Raw genomic sequence first — 15,728 nt, forward strand, 5'->3', positions numbered from 1 at the left:
GTGGCTGGTTATGAAAAGTCCAGAGTTATGCAGGTTGTAGACACTTAATGTCAGTGTCTCGACGAACAGATTCGCCCCGAGAGAACAAACAGGTAAGAAGAAGGTGATGCTAATATGTGTGTAAGCTAGCTGTTAGCAGCGTTCTCCATAATGTTAGCTAACTTATGTAGCATTTGGTCACGTTGAGGGGTGTGTGTTGTACCGAGGTGAAGTTAGTTAGTTTTAGGTTGGATATACGACAGACATTTACTGCGGAGACACCCAGCGGCGCCTCTTACTCAGTTCCACCCCGTGTTGGCAGCAGGAGGAGGATAGGAGAAATAGAAGAAGCCGTAAAATGTAATCAGAAGAGGTGTGTCTTATGTGACCTGTGTAGTGATACATTTTGGCATTGGTTTGAAGTCACTGGGTCACATGACATGACATGGAAGCTATTGTAAAAAAAAAAATAAAAAAAACTGCTGAATTTTCATAATAAATATTCATATAAAATATAAGTAAAGTGTAATATAAACAGGTGTGTCTTATTTGTCTGTTGAACTGGTTGAGTTGGAGCTTACTTTAACTGTTCACATCATATGTTTTGAATGTAAAATCATAGTCTGCAAGTGAGCTGTGAATAACTGTATAGCAGTCATATGTAATGGAGTAAGGACATTTCTTTCCCTCTGAAAAGTAATGGAGTGAAAGGGTAAAGTTGAATAGCCTAAATGTAAAGTACAAGCAATGCATTGAAATTAATCCAAACCACAAAAGCTGCATTTTTTTCATTAAGGTAAAAAGTGTAATAAAACAGATAAATTATAATTGATCTATTGGTTGTCTGATATTATTGGTCTATCACAGATATATCAGTATTGGTATATTTGTCGCCTAATATGCGCTGATATTAAAACTCTAACTTTTTCATTTAGATTATAATGCATAAAAAGATGCTTGGGGTAATTTTTGATAATTCAATTCACAGTAAGTGTGGTTAAAATCATTCCCACTAATCGTGAATCATATGGCAACCATAATATCTGTTAAAATAATCTCAATATGATTTTTTTCTTACCATATTGTGCAGACCTACCTAAAATTGTACTTACAGATATAGTCCTGTCCAATCCTTGAGTAAATGTACTTGCATTCAATCACTGCCAATGCATAAAGATGGTTATAGTGCAGTGTAATCGTTGGAAAATAAATGCTTTTTCATAAGTATATACTACTAACATCATGTGTCATCCTCTGCAGACCCGCTGAGTCAGCACCGTGCATTGAAACAGGATGGCATCCCCTTCACCCCATGACCGCAGCCGTAAAGACGATGACGAGGATGACCCTGTTGAACGGATGATATCCCGCACTGGCTGTTCTGAGCTACACTATGCAGTGCAGGAGTGCATGGCTGAACACCAGGACTGGAGAGTGTGCCAGAGCCAGGTCCAGACTTTCAAAGACTGCATGATGAACTTCCAAAATGCTCGGAAAGAACAGCTGAGGAAGCAGCAGACAGCCTCCACTCAGTCTGCTCCCAGCTGAATAACAACACCCCACACTCATATTAGAGGTGTAAAGACTGTACATAATCTAATTATTTAGGGAAAATAAACAAGTATAAGCAGCTACAACATCCTGTCTTGGACATTCATTTAAGAAGTGTCTTTATTATACAGTTTGTCCACCAGAGAGCACTGCAAGGTGAATTTTGTTTATTGTAAACTGTCCTGCTCAGTACACATCTTGATCTTGGTCACTACTGATCTTAAAAAAACAAACAAATTTAAGGAAGGAACAAAAATATTTTTTTGTGCTGTGTTGATGGAAAAAAAACATATATAAATATATCTAGTAAACAGATTTCTTAATATATATTTATACTACTCATATTTTAAGGGCTTAATGGTGTCATTGAGAAATATTACATCAACAAATTATGTTCAAACAAAAGCAGCTAACAGATCTCAAATGAATCTCAGTTGATTTTAGGATTTAGGGTGGATACTAGTTGTTGAATTATAGAATCACTGATTCCATTCCAGTATCATTGAATTTAAAATCTCTGATGTTTCTTTTATTAAACCACTGTGAGGTGTCTATGGTCTACAATACAAGAAATTGAAGGAAACACATGGGCTTACTCCAGACACACACTGGGTGTCTCAGAGCATGACTGGAAAGAGGAGTGCACACTGAACATCCTTGGCTCGGTGTGAGTGTGCCTGAAGTAAGCCCATGTGTCTTCTTTTTCTAAGTTGATCAGTGTTACTTCAAGATCACCTTGCATTCACCAGTTTACTACTTCACAAACTAGAGCACCTGGTATTGTGCCCTCTTGCTTCTACAAGAAATTAAAGCTTTAACTTATACATCAGAAGCTAGTAACCCCAAAGAGCAGGAAGTATCCTATTTCAGTAAACTTTTTATTTGTTAGAAATAAAGATTATAAATGTTTTGTTTAATTGTCACCTAATACAACAAAAGGTAGACAAAGGACAGGTAGTAGACTAGAGGGACAAACAGGGCTTTCTGTTGCATCCCATTGTAGGTTTGTAAGTTTACTGGTAAAGTTTTCATTGTTCAACTTGTTAATAGGTGCAAAAGAGATTAATTAGTCTCAAGTTTGAACAGTAAAATGTTTGTTTGTTACCGCAAAGGTCATTTAGCAGCATCACTATGGGGATGGCATCACAAATTGGGCACCATTAGAACCACAGCCTGTTTAATGATTAGTGTACTTCTAGGGAACACAATGCTGTTTGCTCACTTTGTACAAACAAACTTAACCAAACATTTAGTAAGTTCTTATACATTTATAAATTATCAATATATCAAAGTCTGGGACTATTAATTTGATAATGATTCTATACAAATCTCTTCCTCCTCTGAATTTACTGACTAACAGAGCAGTTGTCACAAGAGGTCACTGAGGTATTAATAAAGTTATCATGATCAGTTTTTTACTGAGCAACTGCTACTTTATTTTTGTTTTGGTAAGCTTAACTGAATCCATGTTTTTTAAAGGAGTGTTGTGAGATGCTGAAATACACTGTGTCATCAAAACAATAATTAGATGTTTGTTTTGAGCACAAAAAAGTTACAGTACAACCCTGCTAATTATGGATGGATGATGTCATTAATGGGGTAATGCATACAGATTTTTCGTTATCTCAAGAGATCAATGAGGACAGTATTTCAGTGTGTACACAGGTCAGACCTGCAGTCGTCTGTTTGCTGCTTTTGGATGCATCTAACAGAGCTGCTGCTAAACAATCTCTAAGTGAACATCAGGTAAGCCACAGTCTTCTAGCTTACTGGGAATATATTCTGTATACTGCTAAATTTGAATGTGCTCTTCAAACTGGCATAAAGATTATAAATGTGATGTGATTATACCTATGATTCAATTTCCCTGTTCTTTAGACTGGAGAGCTGAGGCTGTCCTCCAACACACAGGCTGTGGAGTTCAGTGATGTCTTTTCTCAGGACTGTTTTAAACGACTCTCTCATTCATCCTCCAGGCTTCTATATCATCGGATTTGAGACATTTCCCTTCATCAGTGTATACTTCATCTTTCTAGCTTTTGTTTATGTGGTGACAGTGCTCTTCAATAGTTTGGTGATCTGTATAATTGTCTTTAATCGTTGTTTACACACTCCAAAATTTCTGGCTGTGGCCAACCTCGCAGTGATTGATGTAATCCTGAACACATGTACCATTCCAGGCATGATAAAGATATTCCTGGTTAAGGATAACTTCGTTCCATTCAACCTGTGTTTGGTACAAATGCATGTATACTATATGTTTGTATCATTGGAGTCATATGCACTTGCTATACTTGCCTATGACAGGTTGATCGCAATATGTTTCCCTCTGCATCACAACTCAATCAACACAGTGCTGAGTATGTCCTGTATTGTCTGCCTGACTTGGTGTTTTGCTCTCGGAGTAACAGCATTTGCGACAGGTATAATGACTCGACTGTCCTTTTGTAATTCTGTCAGGGTGTTCAGCTATTTCTGTGACTATGCGCCTGTGTTCAGACTGGCTTGTAATGATTTCACAATGCAGTGGTCTGCAGCTTCTTCTCTCAGTCTCCTGATCCTGGTGGGACCCTGTATTTTTATTCTCCTGTCTTATGTCATCATCTTGGTGACTGTGTTCAGGATGAAATCTTTAGACAATCGGGTGAAAGCTTTGACCACTTGCATTGAGCACCTCATCCTTGTTGCTGTGTTTTACATTCCTCTCATTACCATTTTTACTGTCGGGTTTTATCTGCGTCTCATCGACCCGGACCAGCGTGTGCTGAGCCTGTCACTGGCCTCTTGCCTCCCACCCTGCATCAACCCTATTGTGTATTCTTTGAAAACTAAAGAGATCAAAGTCAGAGCCCTGGCACTGGTGAGGAAAAACAGAATTGGCATGCAACAAAAAAGGCAAAATAAAACACAGAAATAATTTAGGAAAAATATGTCAGTACAGTGAATAACGAGCCTGAAATGTGTACTGTCATAATACTATGGGTCAGTTGGATTTAACATGAGGTTGTCAGTGTCATGAAAGTTATGAACAGGGTACAGTGCTGCAGACAATTTAACATAAACATGATATGTGTAATACACTGATGCTTCCCCGCTTATTGGGCCGTAGTGAGTCAAATGATCACTCAAGGTCTTAAACTTAATAAAATAATAATTGGACTGTCATTTTACCACTTTTATGTAACATCTAATGTTGACATCTAAATGTCTTCTGTTATCCTACAAATCTTCCTTTTAACAGACACTGAATTTATTTTGAAAATCCTTTCTATCATTCTAAGCGACATAACTGTATATTCAACTTTTACTTCATCAGTGACACTTCACACACTTTTTCTGCATCAGTGGAGGAAGTATTCATGTCCTTTACTCCACTAAAGTACTGATACCACACTCTGAAAGTAAAAGTCCTGCATCAAAAATGTTATTTGAGTAAAAGTATGTAATTATAATCTGGAAAATGTACTCATAGTATTCAAAGTAAAAGCATACAATACAGACAAATGTTCCTTGTGACTGTTATGTTATTATATTATTAAGTTTTTAAGTCATGCAATTATTAAAAATCAGGGTTTTTCTGTTGTAGTTGGTTGAGGTGGAGCACATTTTGAACAGTTTTAGGACTGAAGATAAAGACTACTTTCATAATGGATTAATCTGCTTGGTTTGTAAAACTTCTGGATATAGTGAGAAAATGTTCAAGGTGACACCTTCACAATGCTTGTTTTGTCCAACCAATCCCACAAACCTGAAAATGATTAAAAAATGAATTAAAATAATTAGAATAATAAAAAGCTATACTTAGGCTTAACTTGTATAAACTGTTGTGTGGTTTGATAACAACAAAACATCATATTTCGTCATTTGTTTTGTGTGTACAAATCTTAATCTGAAATGTAACGAGTAACTAAAGCTACCAATGTCTACTTACTTATATTTAGTTAAGTAAAAAGTACAATATTTCCCTCTAAGATGTAGTGGAGTAGAAGTAGGAAATAGCATGCAAAGAAAAGTACAATACTTAAAATTTTTTGTACTTAGTTGCTGTACTTGAGTAAATGTACTTAATTAATGCCCCACCAGTACTTGTTTACTGGCAAAGTTTTCATTGTTAAACTTGTTAATAGGTGCAAAAGAGTTAATTAGTCTCAAACAGTAAATGCATGTTTGTTTATTACGGCAAAGAATTCTCTGGTGATGGCACCACAAATTTGGCCCATGAGAACGACGCCCTGTTTATTCATAAATTAAAGTTTAGGGAACACTATGCTGTTTGCTCTCTTTGTACAACTTCACAAAGCATTTTTTAAGTTCTGTATACCCATTCTGCTGCCACAAGAGGTCACTGAGGCCATGGCAATCAGGGAGACACAACACAGCTCTTTGACTGGACTGAACTCACTAAATCATCAAAACAATCATTTTTATGTTTATTTTGAGATTAGAGTCAGCTGCAACCCTGCTCATCATGGATGATGTCATTATTGGGGCATTGAAAGAAATGATTTCTCAGTATCAGCTGGAAGCCTTCTCTCAAGAGATCAATGAGGATAGTATTTCAGTGTGTACACAGGTCAGACCTGAAGTTGTCTGTTTGCTGCTTTTAGATGCAGCATCTAACAGAGCTGCTGCTAAACAATCTCTAAGAGAACATCAGGTGAGCCACAGTCACTGGTCTACAGCATATTAAAAAGTGAATGTGCTCATCAGACTGGCATAAATTTTTCTCTTTGTCAGACAGGAGAGCAGAGGCTGTCCTCCAACACACAGGCTACACAGAGCACAGGGCCAACCTCTCAGAGTATAATTGTCACTGTCCACAATTCACAAATGCAGCCACCTGCATGCTGCTTTTGAAGTCAACAACACAAGTCGGAGCCAAAGGATTCCTCACAGAAAAATCCAGTAAGCTCCACTGACTGACTTGTGGCACATTAATATTTGATTCATGTGTGACTTGCTGAGAATATAAATTGTAGATACTGTTTGGTTTGAGTGTGTTTCATCAGAATGAAATGAAAATTGTTTATTTCATTTATAAGCCTCCAACACACAGGCTGTGGAGTTCAGTGATGTCTTTTCTCAGGACTGTTTTAAATGACCCTCTTATCATTCATCCTCCAGGCTTCTATATCATTGGATTTGAGACATTTCCCTTCATCAATGTCTACTTCATCTTTTATTTTTAGTGTTCAGCATGAAATCAGTCAGCAGTGGAATAAAGGCTCTCACCACTTGCATTGAGCACTTTGTCCTTGTTGCTGTATTTTACATTCCCATATTCATCATATTCTTCGTTGGGCTTTATGTAGGATCCATCAACCCAGACCAGCGTGTGCTGAGCCTGTCACTGGACTCTTGCCTCCCACCCTGCATCAATCCCATCGTATATTCTCTGAAAACTAAAGAGATCAAAACCAGAGCCCTGGCACTGGTCAGGAAAAATAAAATTGCCACATAACAATCATCACAATAAAAAAAGGGTTAATAAAGAGCCCTTAATAAAGACTGTATGCTATCTGAGTAATGTCTGTCAGCAGAAATGTGTCACCAGTTGGATTTAACATGAGGTCGTGAGTGTCAAGAAGGATATGAAAAGAGTACTGTACTGCAGACACTTTAATGTGGATGAGATTGAATTAAAGTTGTACTGTGTGCAATTTACTAATGCATCCCCATCTTTTTGGCTATTGTGAGTCAATTGGTCATCAATCTGAAATTTGTTCAAATCAGGGTCATTACTTTTTTTGTTAAAATGGAGGTCATTCACTAAAGTTGTCTGGTGATGGCATCAAAAACTGATTTATTTGGTTTTGGCTATCCATGAGCGTTTTAATGATAAATGTATCTTCAAGGAACATGATGCATAACCTGGGTCATCAATATAGTTTAATTTGTGCATAAAAAGTTCACAAAAAGTTTGGTAAATTCTGACTTATTTATACAGAGCCTGTGTTGGAAAATCAAATATATATTTACATTTAAATAAGCATCATGATCAGACAGTAATGATAAATCATATTCACTCCTCTGAGTTTCATGCAACCAAGCAGATGTGTGATTAAACTGCTGATGGTCCTGATTAGGTCATTGTTTCACAAGAGATCAGAGGTCATTCTCATCGGGTTGGGCAATAATTCACATGCACTGAACTCTGATTAATGCTGCACTAAGTGAATTGATATATTTAACATTTGTACGCCAAGTATATTTACATTATGTTCTTGAGAATAGTGAACTACAGCAGATACCTCTGTCAGATCTTGTAAAAAGAGGTGTGCTGAATGATACATACATCAGACAGGACAAAAACTACACTGTGGTTATAAGATGAGTGCATGCCCTCTAGTGGGATTATGTGTACAGTGCAAACTGTGCCATGAATTACACTCCGTCTTTAAGAATCTGTAACAGCACTCCATGAAAAACTAAGAAATCACATTAGCCACTAAGCAGTAAATTCTGTTTTGCCACAGATAGATGGGTCAGTCCATCTGTCTCTTTTATTTTCTGCATGATCAATACTGTTAACTAAAAAGGCAGAAGCTAAGCATTTGTAACCAAGATGAGATGAAAAATGGTTTGTAATTACTATGACACAGATCACAGCTAGTACAAAAGCATAAGTCCTGCTCTTATTTTCATCAGTCTCAGAATGTATGCAACAAAAATCATCTTGTTCTGGACACCGGATACTGATATAGCAGGGCATGTCATTATACAGCCCTTTAAATGCAAAACATTACATATGTCTAGCTAGTTAGTTATACATTTAAATACACATGCAGGGAATAAGACCTAATGATCAGATATGTAGATGCTTATGCTAAAATAGTGACAAAGTAGAACCATCCTGTCTCTGTTTTGGTTTATGTGTTTTAACTCTAATCCAGTGCTCCAGTAAAGTGCATGCAATAACCACTAGATGGTGCAAGAGTCCTTCATGTTTCATCTCCAGCCTATAGCCTCTTGTCAAGCCAATGTACATCTGTAAAACATCTTGAATATGGATGTAGTAACTTTTGCTTCTGACCCTTTGCATGGATTTTAATGGAAGTGGATGTGTGATAAGTGCAGTGTGACTGCCTCCTTCAAAACAGTTGCAGACAAATATCAGCCAAGACCAGACACAAGGCCTGTCTGACTTAAAATAACATCACCATATCTTAAAGTAGCTATATTGTGATACACAATATTTATAAATATATGTGGATGTTTTGAAATCTCCTCTTAAGCACTTCATAAGTGTTTGGATCGGGTGATAGAATCAAATATCACAATATTTATGAAAAAATACCTTGATATATTGTTACAATATATGAGTTTTGGTACTTTCTGAAATATCAAAACAATGAGATTTTTGTTAAATAATCAACAGTAATGTGGATATAATGACTAAGTGGTTAAAGGTAAGTATTAGAACAAGTAGAACTGTTTAAATTCAGAAAATGTCATCACTTTACTGTAGTGCAGCCTTTAAAACCAGGAAAAGACAACACTTGTGCCATATCAACATATATCAATATCCAAAGTCTAAGATGACAATTGGTCTCATATATCAGGGACTGACACGACACCTTGTTTATAAATAAGAACTCAAAGCAGCTCATGAGCCTGAAGCTTGCGGGTATGTTAAGCCCCTCTCTGGAACTTCCCCGATTTCTGTAAACTTGTGTATAAAGAGACCATTACTGTAGGGCTGACTTCTCAATTGAGCCCTGCTTATTTTTTCTGTAACTTATTATAGTTCACTACAGTTATGGTTCTTCTAAAGAAGAAATTCAGGAGGTGCCACTCAGAGCTACAACAAATATGTTTTTAGAGAATTAAATGTGGCCAAATAGAAATTTTGAAAGATAATTATTCTTTATTTCACCAGCTTTACACCTGACTGACTTTATCTTATTCACATATGATCTGTTCTGAAGTCTTAACATCATTCACTATGAAAAAGAATATTTTAATACATAAATAAAAAATGTAGTATTCTGAAAACACATCATAAATGTTAAGCAGTCAAACAATGGAGTGTATTTATTGCAAAATTTAAAACACAAAAATAAGCCTAGTTGTTTGAATCTTTTTTTTACTTAAATTTAATAAACACCAAAAAACATTAGTTTGTTCAGTTATCAGAAGACACAAGTATATCTGATAACTTGAAAACAGAAAACTTTTGAGATTCAATGGCAGTACCATCACAGTGATATGCATGACCAATCAAACCACAAACAACAAAACAGATGTAAGATGTGAAAATAAATACAAGATATATTTTCAGAGGATGTTCCAACATGATAACAAATGACAAAAAATCTTATGTCACATTAAATAGTTTAGTCACTTATTTCAGAAGTTCATAACTACACCTGTACATGGTTTTTAATGTCAATGACATAATATCATGATATACAGAGGCCCTGAGGGGCAGGTGAGAATGTTGTTGTAGGCTGCAGTACCCTGTGTGAGACAACAGCACATGCATGTCACACAATGAATTGCTTTAATGAACATAAATTAGCCCTTACATAACTACATAACACTCAACTTAAGAAGAGAAGCAATGAGTAATACTTATTCACATGATTTTCTAAAAAAAGATAAACATTAATTAGGGATGCTGGGTTTCTGATATAACTTTTGAAATTGTTAGGAAGGAAAACAATAATTTTGTTCGATATTGAGATGCATTTATCGTAATATATTTGTTGCAAAGATGGCTATATATGTACAATATGTCAACCTCACATTTTAATTCACTGTCTGTCTATGCAGTCGTTCTGTTGAATGCAGTAATTCTTTGCACAAGCAGAGACTCAAGTCTTCTCACTGGGCTTATACATTGTAGGAAATACATGTTAATTGTGTGCTCACGGCGTGGATAGTTCAATTCTGATGGAAACTATCTTAAAAAGAAAAAAACAAGATATAATTATTCTGCACACAATCACAAACAAACAACAAATGAAGTTCAATCAGACTACCTTTGTTTGTATGGTGTTGAAATCTCTTTCAACATAGCTGTTACCATGCACTACAAAAACTGAAGTCTAAATACGTTTTAATTTTTTGTGGCAATTTTGGATTGCCCTCTGATTTTCAACAACTTTTTCAAAGATTGTTTGATTTCTTGTGTCTGCAGAACATAAATGAATGGGTTCAACATGGGAGGGATGACAGTGGCCAAAGACAGGTTTATGATCCTGGCATTTGGATGTATATTTGCCCCAAAACGATATACAAATATGATGGGCAAGTAAAAGATTGCCACTAATAAAATGTGGCCTGTGCAGGTTTTGAAGGCCGTCACTCTTTCCTTAGCTGTGGAAATTTTTGTCAAAGCATAACCAATGCTGCAGTAACTTGCCAAGATAAATACTAGTGGAACCCAAAGAACTAAATTTGATAGGGCACCAGCAATTATACGACTGGGAGTAACATCGTTGCAGCCAAGACGGTATATTGGGCCGTGGTCACAGAAATAGCTCTTAATAACCACAGACTTACAGAAGGAGAGTCTTGTAAGAAAGCCCACTGCAATGAGTACCAGCGTGATGACCAAGACCCAGAAAGATGCAATCAGAAACAACATGAACCTGTTGGTCATCTTCACTTGATAATGCAGTGGATAGAAGATGGCTATCAGTCTGTCATAGGCGAGTGCAGCCAGATTGAAAGACTGCATCGAAATGCAGAGGAAGCAGAAAAAACAGAAAGTCAAGCAGTCGTTGTAGGGAATGTAGCGATGGTTAAACAGACAGATATCAAGAACCTTCGGGACCAGGGAAGAGCTACTAAACAGGTCCACAAAAGCTAGACTAAAAACTGCTATATATTTTGGAGCTTTCAGATTATGATCCAAGATAATTACAGTCATCACAGTCATGTTTCCCATCACTGAAACGATATAAAGAAAAAGCAGAAAGATGTAGTAATACCTAATATAAGGTATGCCAATAAAACCACTTATTATGAAATATTCAGGACGCACAAAGGTGATGTTTCTTCCTAGAGCAGAGTTGAAAAACTCCATTTGAAGCCTAAATGTCAATGTTTTACTGTTTGGAGGGCAGTGCTTCATGTAGAGACCTGTCCCCTCCTGTGACTCAGTTGGAGTCCTGCGTTGTCTTATGTAGACTGAGGCAAGCTCCTCTCCCTCTCCTTGTTTCTGGTGCCAGGGCTTTAATTGCAAGTTAGAAGTGATCTTCTGTGTCTGTCAGCTATAGCACACTGTCTGTTCCCCTGTGTAACAGTTTCTCTACCTGAGCCAGAGGCCCCATAGGGGTGTTTCAGACTGATGATGCTGATACTGATGATGATGGTCCATTTGAGGCTCTCTTTATGTTATTCAAAATAAGCAAAACAGAATAAAAAAGATATGAGAAACATGTAACATATTGCACTTCTTTGGGTGACACTTTCTATTTTGAGCTCATTTGTTTTTGTATATTTTGAGTTTGACTGTTGTGAAGAGAAATCACAGTTCAACTGAGGCACCAGCACAAGGAACTGTACATTAAGTGGTTTCAAATGGTTGATTAAACAGACAGTTTTAGCATCATGGACTTGGATGAAAGTCTTGAGCGTCATCTTAAATCAATTTACGTCTATTTTGTAAGAATGTCGTAATTGATGAGTTGGGAATGAGACTCAAAAATCAACTTTTTACAAAATGGACCTCTGACCAATAGTTTTTCAGATGTATATTAACACATTATTGATTCTAACAGTAGAGCTTCATGATTTTTCAACCATTATTACAATATCTGCTTGCATTGAACTACTATTGTTTGTTTATTTCTCCCTAGGGATTCTCTCATGATTTTAGTTTTTTGCAAAGTTTTCCATTATCTGCATTGAAGGTGTGAATGTGTTACAGATTGTAAAGCTCTTGTGATTTGTGATTCTTGGCTAAATAAATTAAATTGACTTGACTTTACTATTATGAATAAAAAAATAAATAACATCATACATTAAAATTGCGAATTTATGAGGCGCCCTGATCGCTCACTTGCCTACAGTGGCCATTACTTTCATGTTCTTATAAGAACAAGAAACTAATGTCAGCTGTAGGCATTACAACAGTTTTAATAATCAGATGCTAAAATGATAATGATATCACACTCATTTCTACCATTTTTTAATATTTTAATTAGTATAGTTTTTTAATATATTTATACTGTCATTTTTTATTTTAAGAATTAAATATTTAAAGATATGAGATGTGGAAGATGTTACATAAAAAATGTATTAAGTGTTAGCCTATTTTGTTATCATCAACCATTCTAGACTCTTGACCTTGAATAAAAATCAGATGCGGACCTTTGAGTAATTAGTTTGAAAACACCGGTCTACTGGGTGATGATAAGATAAGGCCCTTGTGATTTGTGGCTCTTGGCTATATAAATAAAACTAAATAGACTTTTACAGGTAATTACATTTATTATTTATTCAAAATAAATATTATAAATTAAAAATAAATAAAATTATACATCAAAATAGCAAATAGCACTCTGATAGCTCACTTGGTAGTGTGAGCTACCATGTACAAAAGCTGAGCCGAGGTTTGAGTTCATCCTGCAGCCTTTCACTAAATATTGTCCCCAATCTGTCAGGCCATTTTCCTGACATAATCTCCAGCAGTCAAGTAAAATAAATAAGGCACAAAAAGTCAAAAACAATTAAACAAAAGCAATTGCAAATCTATTTTTCTAGATGTAAATAGAGCATTTAAGCATTCTGAGAAACAACACAACATTTGTTAGGATAAACAAGGTATCATTGATTTTAAAATTCAACTTCTTTAAATGGTATTGACTTTTCAACAAAGATAGAAATTAATACAAAATTAACATCCACAGTAGACATGATACTCCAACTGGGTCACATGCATAGAGACAGAATGCAGACTTACAGGTTATCTCGACAATTTCAGTGAACACTGCTTTTGATTTTAAACCCTTTTAGAAATAAAAATAAACAGCACAAAGAACAAATCTGATTTTAAATAAACAAATAAAGAAACAGTTGGTAAAAAATTATATTCACTGTCATTTTTCACTTTCTGCCACAATTACTTTTGACAACGCTGAAAACTTTGTAGATCACAAAGGTCTAGCTTTGTGGATTTTCTACAACTACACAAATCTTAATAGATGCATCATATGTCTTTAGACATTCCTATCAAAACTATAAAATCTAACAGTTGCTTTCTTTGAAATCAGTTCTTCTTGGATGGACCTTCAATCATGTAGCCAGACACAACAGTCTTACATTAGTGGGCTCATACACTGTAAGAAGAGTGAATAGTTATTATTGTGTGGTGTTAGCTTTAAAAAAAAAAAGATTGATTTCAAGAATTGTTACAAAAAAATATATACCTGATTTGCAAATGTATTAAAATATAAATTATATTGCAAATGTATTAAAATATAAATTATATTTAGTTAATTCATAGTCAATTTGTGTGATGTTAGAAAGAATAGTAATAATAATAAGAAAAGCTTTACTATTGCCAACTTACTGTAAATAAAACAACAAAATAATGATGTCACATTATGATTAATTTTTTCACAGTTATTTTGTTTTTTCTTCCGATCTTTAATAACCTTTTCACAGATTCTTTGATTTCTTGGGTCTGCAGAACATAAATGATTGGGTTCAACATTGGAGGAAAGACAGAGGTCAGAGACAGGTTTATGATTCTGGCGTTTGGATGAATTTTTTCCATTAATGTAAATGTGATTAACAGTGGGATGAAATAGATTGCCACTAATAAGAGATGACCTATGCATGTTTTAAAGGCCTTCAGTCCTTCTTGAACTGTGGCCACTTTAGCCAAAGAACAGCAGACATATAGGTAACTTAACAAGATGAAAACAAGTGGAAGCCAAAATATAAGAACTGGGTACAAACAGCTAATGGCATAATTGGGGAAATGGTCATTACAGGCCAGCCGGTATATCTGTCCATGGTCACAGAAATAGCTGTTAATAACCACAGAATCACAGAAGGAAAGTCTTGTCAGGAGGCAAACTGCAATAAGTACAGCAAGTATAATAAACACCCAGAAAGACACAATCATACAGAACATGAACCTGTGTGTCACCATCACTCGATAATGCAGTGGGAAAGTGATGGCTATCAGTCTGTCATAGGAGAGTGCAACCAGGTTAAATGACTGCATAGAAAGGCAGGTGTAGCAGAAAAAAAGGAAAGTCAGACAGTTGCTGTAGGAGATGTAGCGATGGTTAAACAAAAAGATGTCGAGGAGCTTCGGCACCAGAGCAGAGTTACCAAACAGGTCCACAAATGCTAGATTAAAAACTGCAATATATTTTGGACTCCTCAGATTATGATCTAAGATTATTACAGCCATTACAATAGCGTTTCCCAGCACTGAAACAATATAAACAAAGAAGAGAAAGACATAGTAATGTTGTATATTTGGGATACCAGATAAACCAGTTATTATGAAATATGCAGGACGCACAAAGGTGATGTTTTTCCCAAGAGCAGAGTTGAAGAACTCCATTTACTTGTAAAACTGTCCACAGTGTAGTATTTTATGTTGAGAAGTGTCCTCTTCCGTGTATCGGCATCAGAACAGTGTTGGAGGTTCCCTCTCTTTCTGGTGACAGAGGTCTAACGCGGTTTAACTGAGGCGGGAGTGGCTACTAAGAGAAATAGTCTACCTCTGTATTTCCCTAATATAAGGTCAATGTCTTTTCCCCTGTGTCTAAGTGACTGCTCATCAGACAAACCCAACTTTAAGCCATTTTACAGACTACAGTCATGTAATACACTGATATAACTATAGAGTACTTATGACACATTTTTTGATATTTGGATTTTTATTTCACTCAGTGACCATTCACTTGGTTTTCTGATTGGATGCAATGTTTTCTATAGAGTTATTTCAAGAAGAGACAATAATTAAATATCTCTGGCTAATCATTCAGCTGTATTTTCTAATCCCTACAATGACAAATAAACCTGAACTTAAAGTTCCCATGAAATGGCTGGTGGAGCACTTTTTGCTTCAGTAAAAAGAGGCAAGTGAGGGATATTGACCAGGATGAAGCAAGACAGCCTCCAATATATTTGGCCATATTTTGCACCTGGTGCCCAAGGGCTGAGTCAACATATACGACTGCTAGCTGCAAGGCTAACCGAGCTAACCTGGCAATGGCAGCTTC

The 15,728-nt window shown here is 36.0% G+C and overlaps 4 protein-coding genes across 4 annotated transcripts; 2 read left to right on the forward strand and 2 right to left on the reverse strand.

Moving 5' to 3' along the window:
• coa4 (cytochrome c oxidase assembly factor 4 homolog) lies at positions 1–1,616 on the forward strand. The gene is made up of 2 exons (XM_073479865.1): positions 1–92; positions 1,240–1,616. The coding sequence occupies exon 2, from the start codon at positions 1,273–1,275 to the stop codon at positions 1,525–1,527; it is 255 nt and encodes an 84-aa protein (XP_073335966.1). The 5' UTR covers positions 1–92; positions 1,240–1,272; the 3' UTR covers positions 1,528–1,616.
• Positions 1,617–3,457: 1,841 nt separating this feature from the next.
• Positions 3,458–4,447, forward strand: LOC141007236 (olfactory receptor 2AT4-like). The gene has a single exon (XM_073479586.1). It carries the CDS (start codon positions 3,458–3,460, stop codon positions 4,445–4,447), a length of 990 nt encoding a protein of 329 aa, XP_073335687.1.
• A 6,144-nt stretch (positions 4,448–10,591) lies between these two features.
• On the reverse strand, positions 10,592–11,563 carry LOC141007237 (olfactory receptor 1F1-like). Its single transcript, XM_073479587.1, has one exon. It carries the CDS (start codon positions 11,561–11,563, stop codon positions 10,592–10,594), a length of 972 nt encoding a protein of 323 aa, XP_073335688.1.
• Positions 11,564–14,080: 2,517 nt separating this feature from the next.
• LOC141007239 (olfactory receptor 6C4-like) lies at positions 14,081–15,064 on the reverse strand. The gene has a single exon (XM_073479588.1). The coding sequence runs from the start codon at positions 15,062–15,064 to the stop codon at positions 14,081–14,083; it is 984 nt and encodes a 327-aa protein (XP_073335689.1).
• Between the last annotated feature and the right edge of the window lie 664 nt (positions 15,065–15,728).

Source organism: Pagrus major, chromosome 13 (genome assembly GCF_040436345.1).
Source record: "Pagrus major chromosome 13, Pma_NU_1.0".
In the NCBI taxonomy this organism is placed as follows: Eukaryota; Metazoa; Chordata; class Actinopteri; order Spariformes; family Sparidae; genus Pagrus; species Pagrus major.

Bases quoted from the DNA above. Each gene is read 5' to 3' on its own strand.
- coa4 (XM_073479865.1), top strand. From the start codon at position 1,273: ATGGCATCCCCTTCACCCCATGACCGCAGCCGTAAAGACGATGACGAG.
- LOC141007236 (XM_073479586.1), top strand. From the start codon at position 3,458: ATGTCTTTTCTCAGGACTGTTTTAAACGACTCTCTCATTCATCCTCCA.
- LOC141007237 (XM_073479587.1), bottom strand. From the start codon at position 11,563: ATGGAGTTTTTCAACTCTGCTCTAGGAAGAAACATCACCTTTGTGCGT.
- LOC141007239 (XM_073479588.1), bottom strand. From the start codon at position 15,064: ATGGAGTTCTTCAACTCTGCTCTTGGGAAAAACATCACCTTTGTGCGT.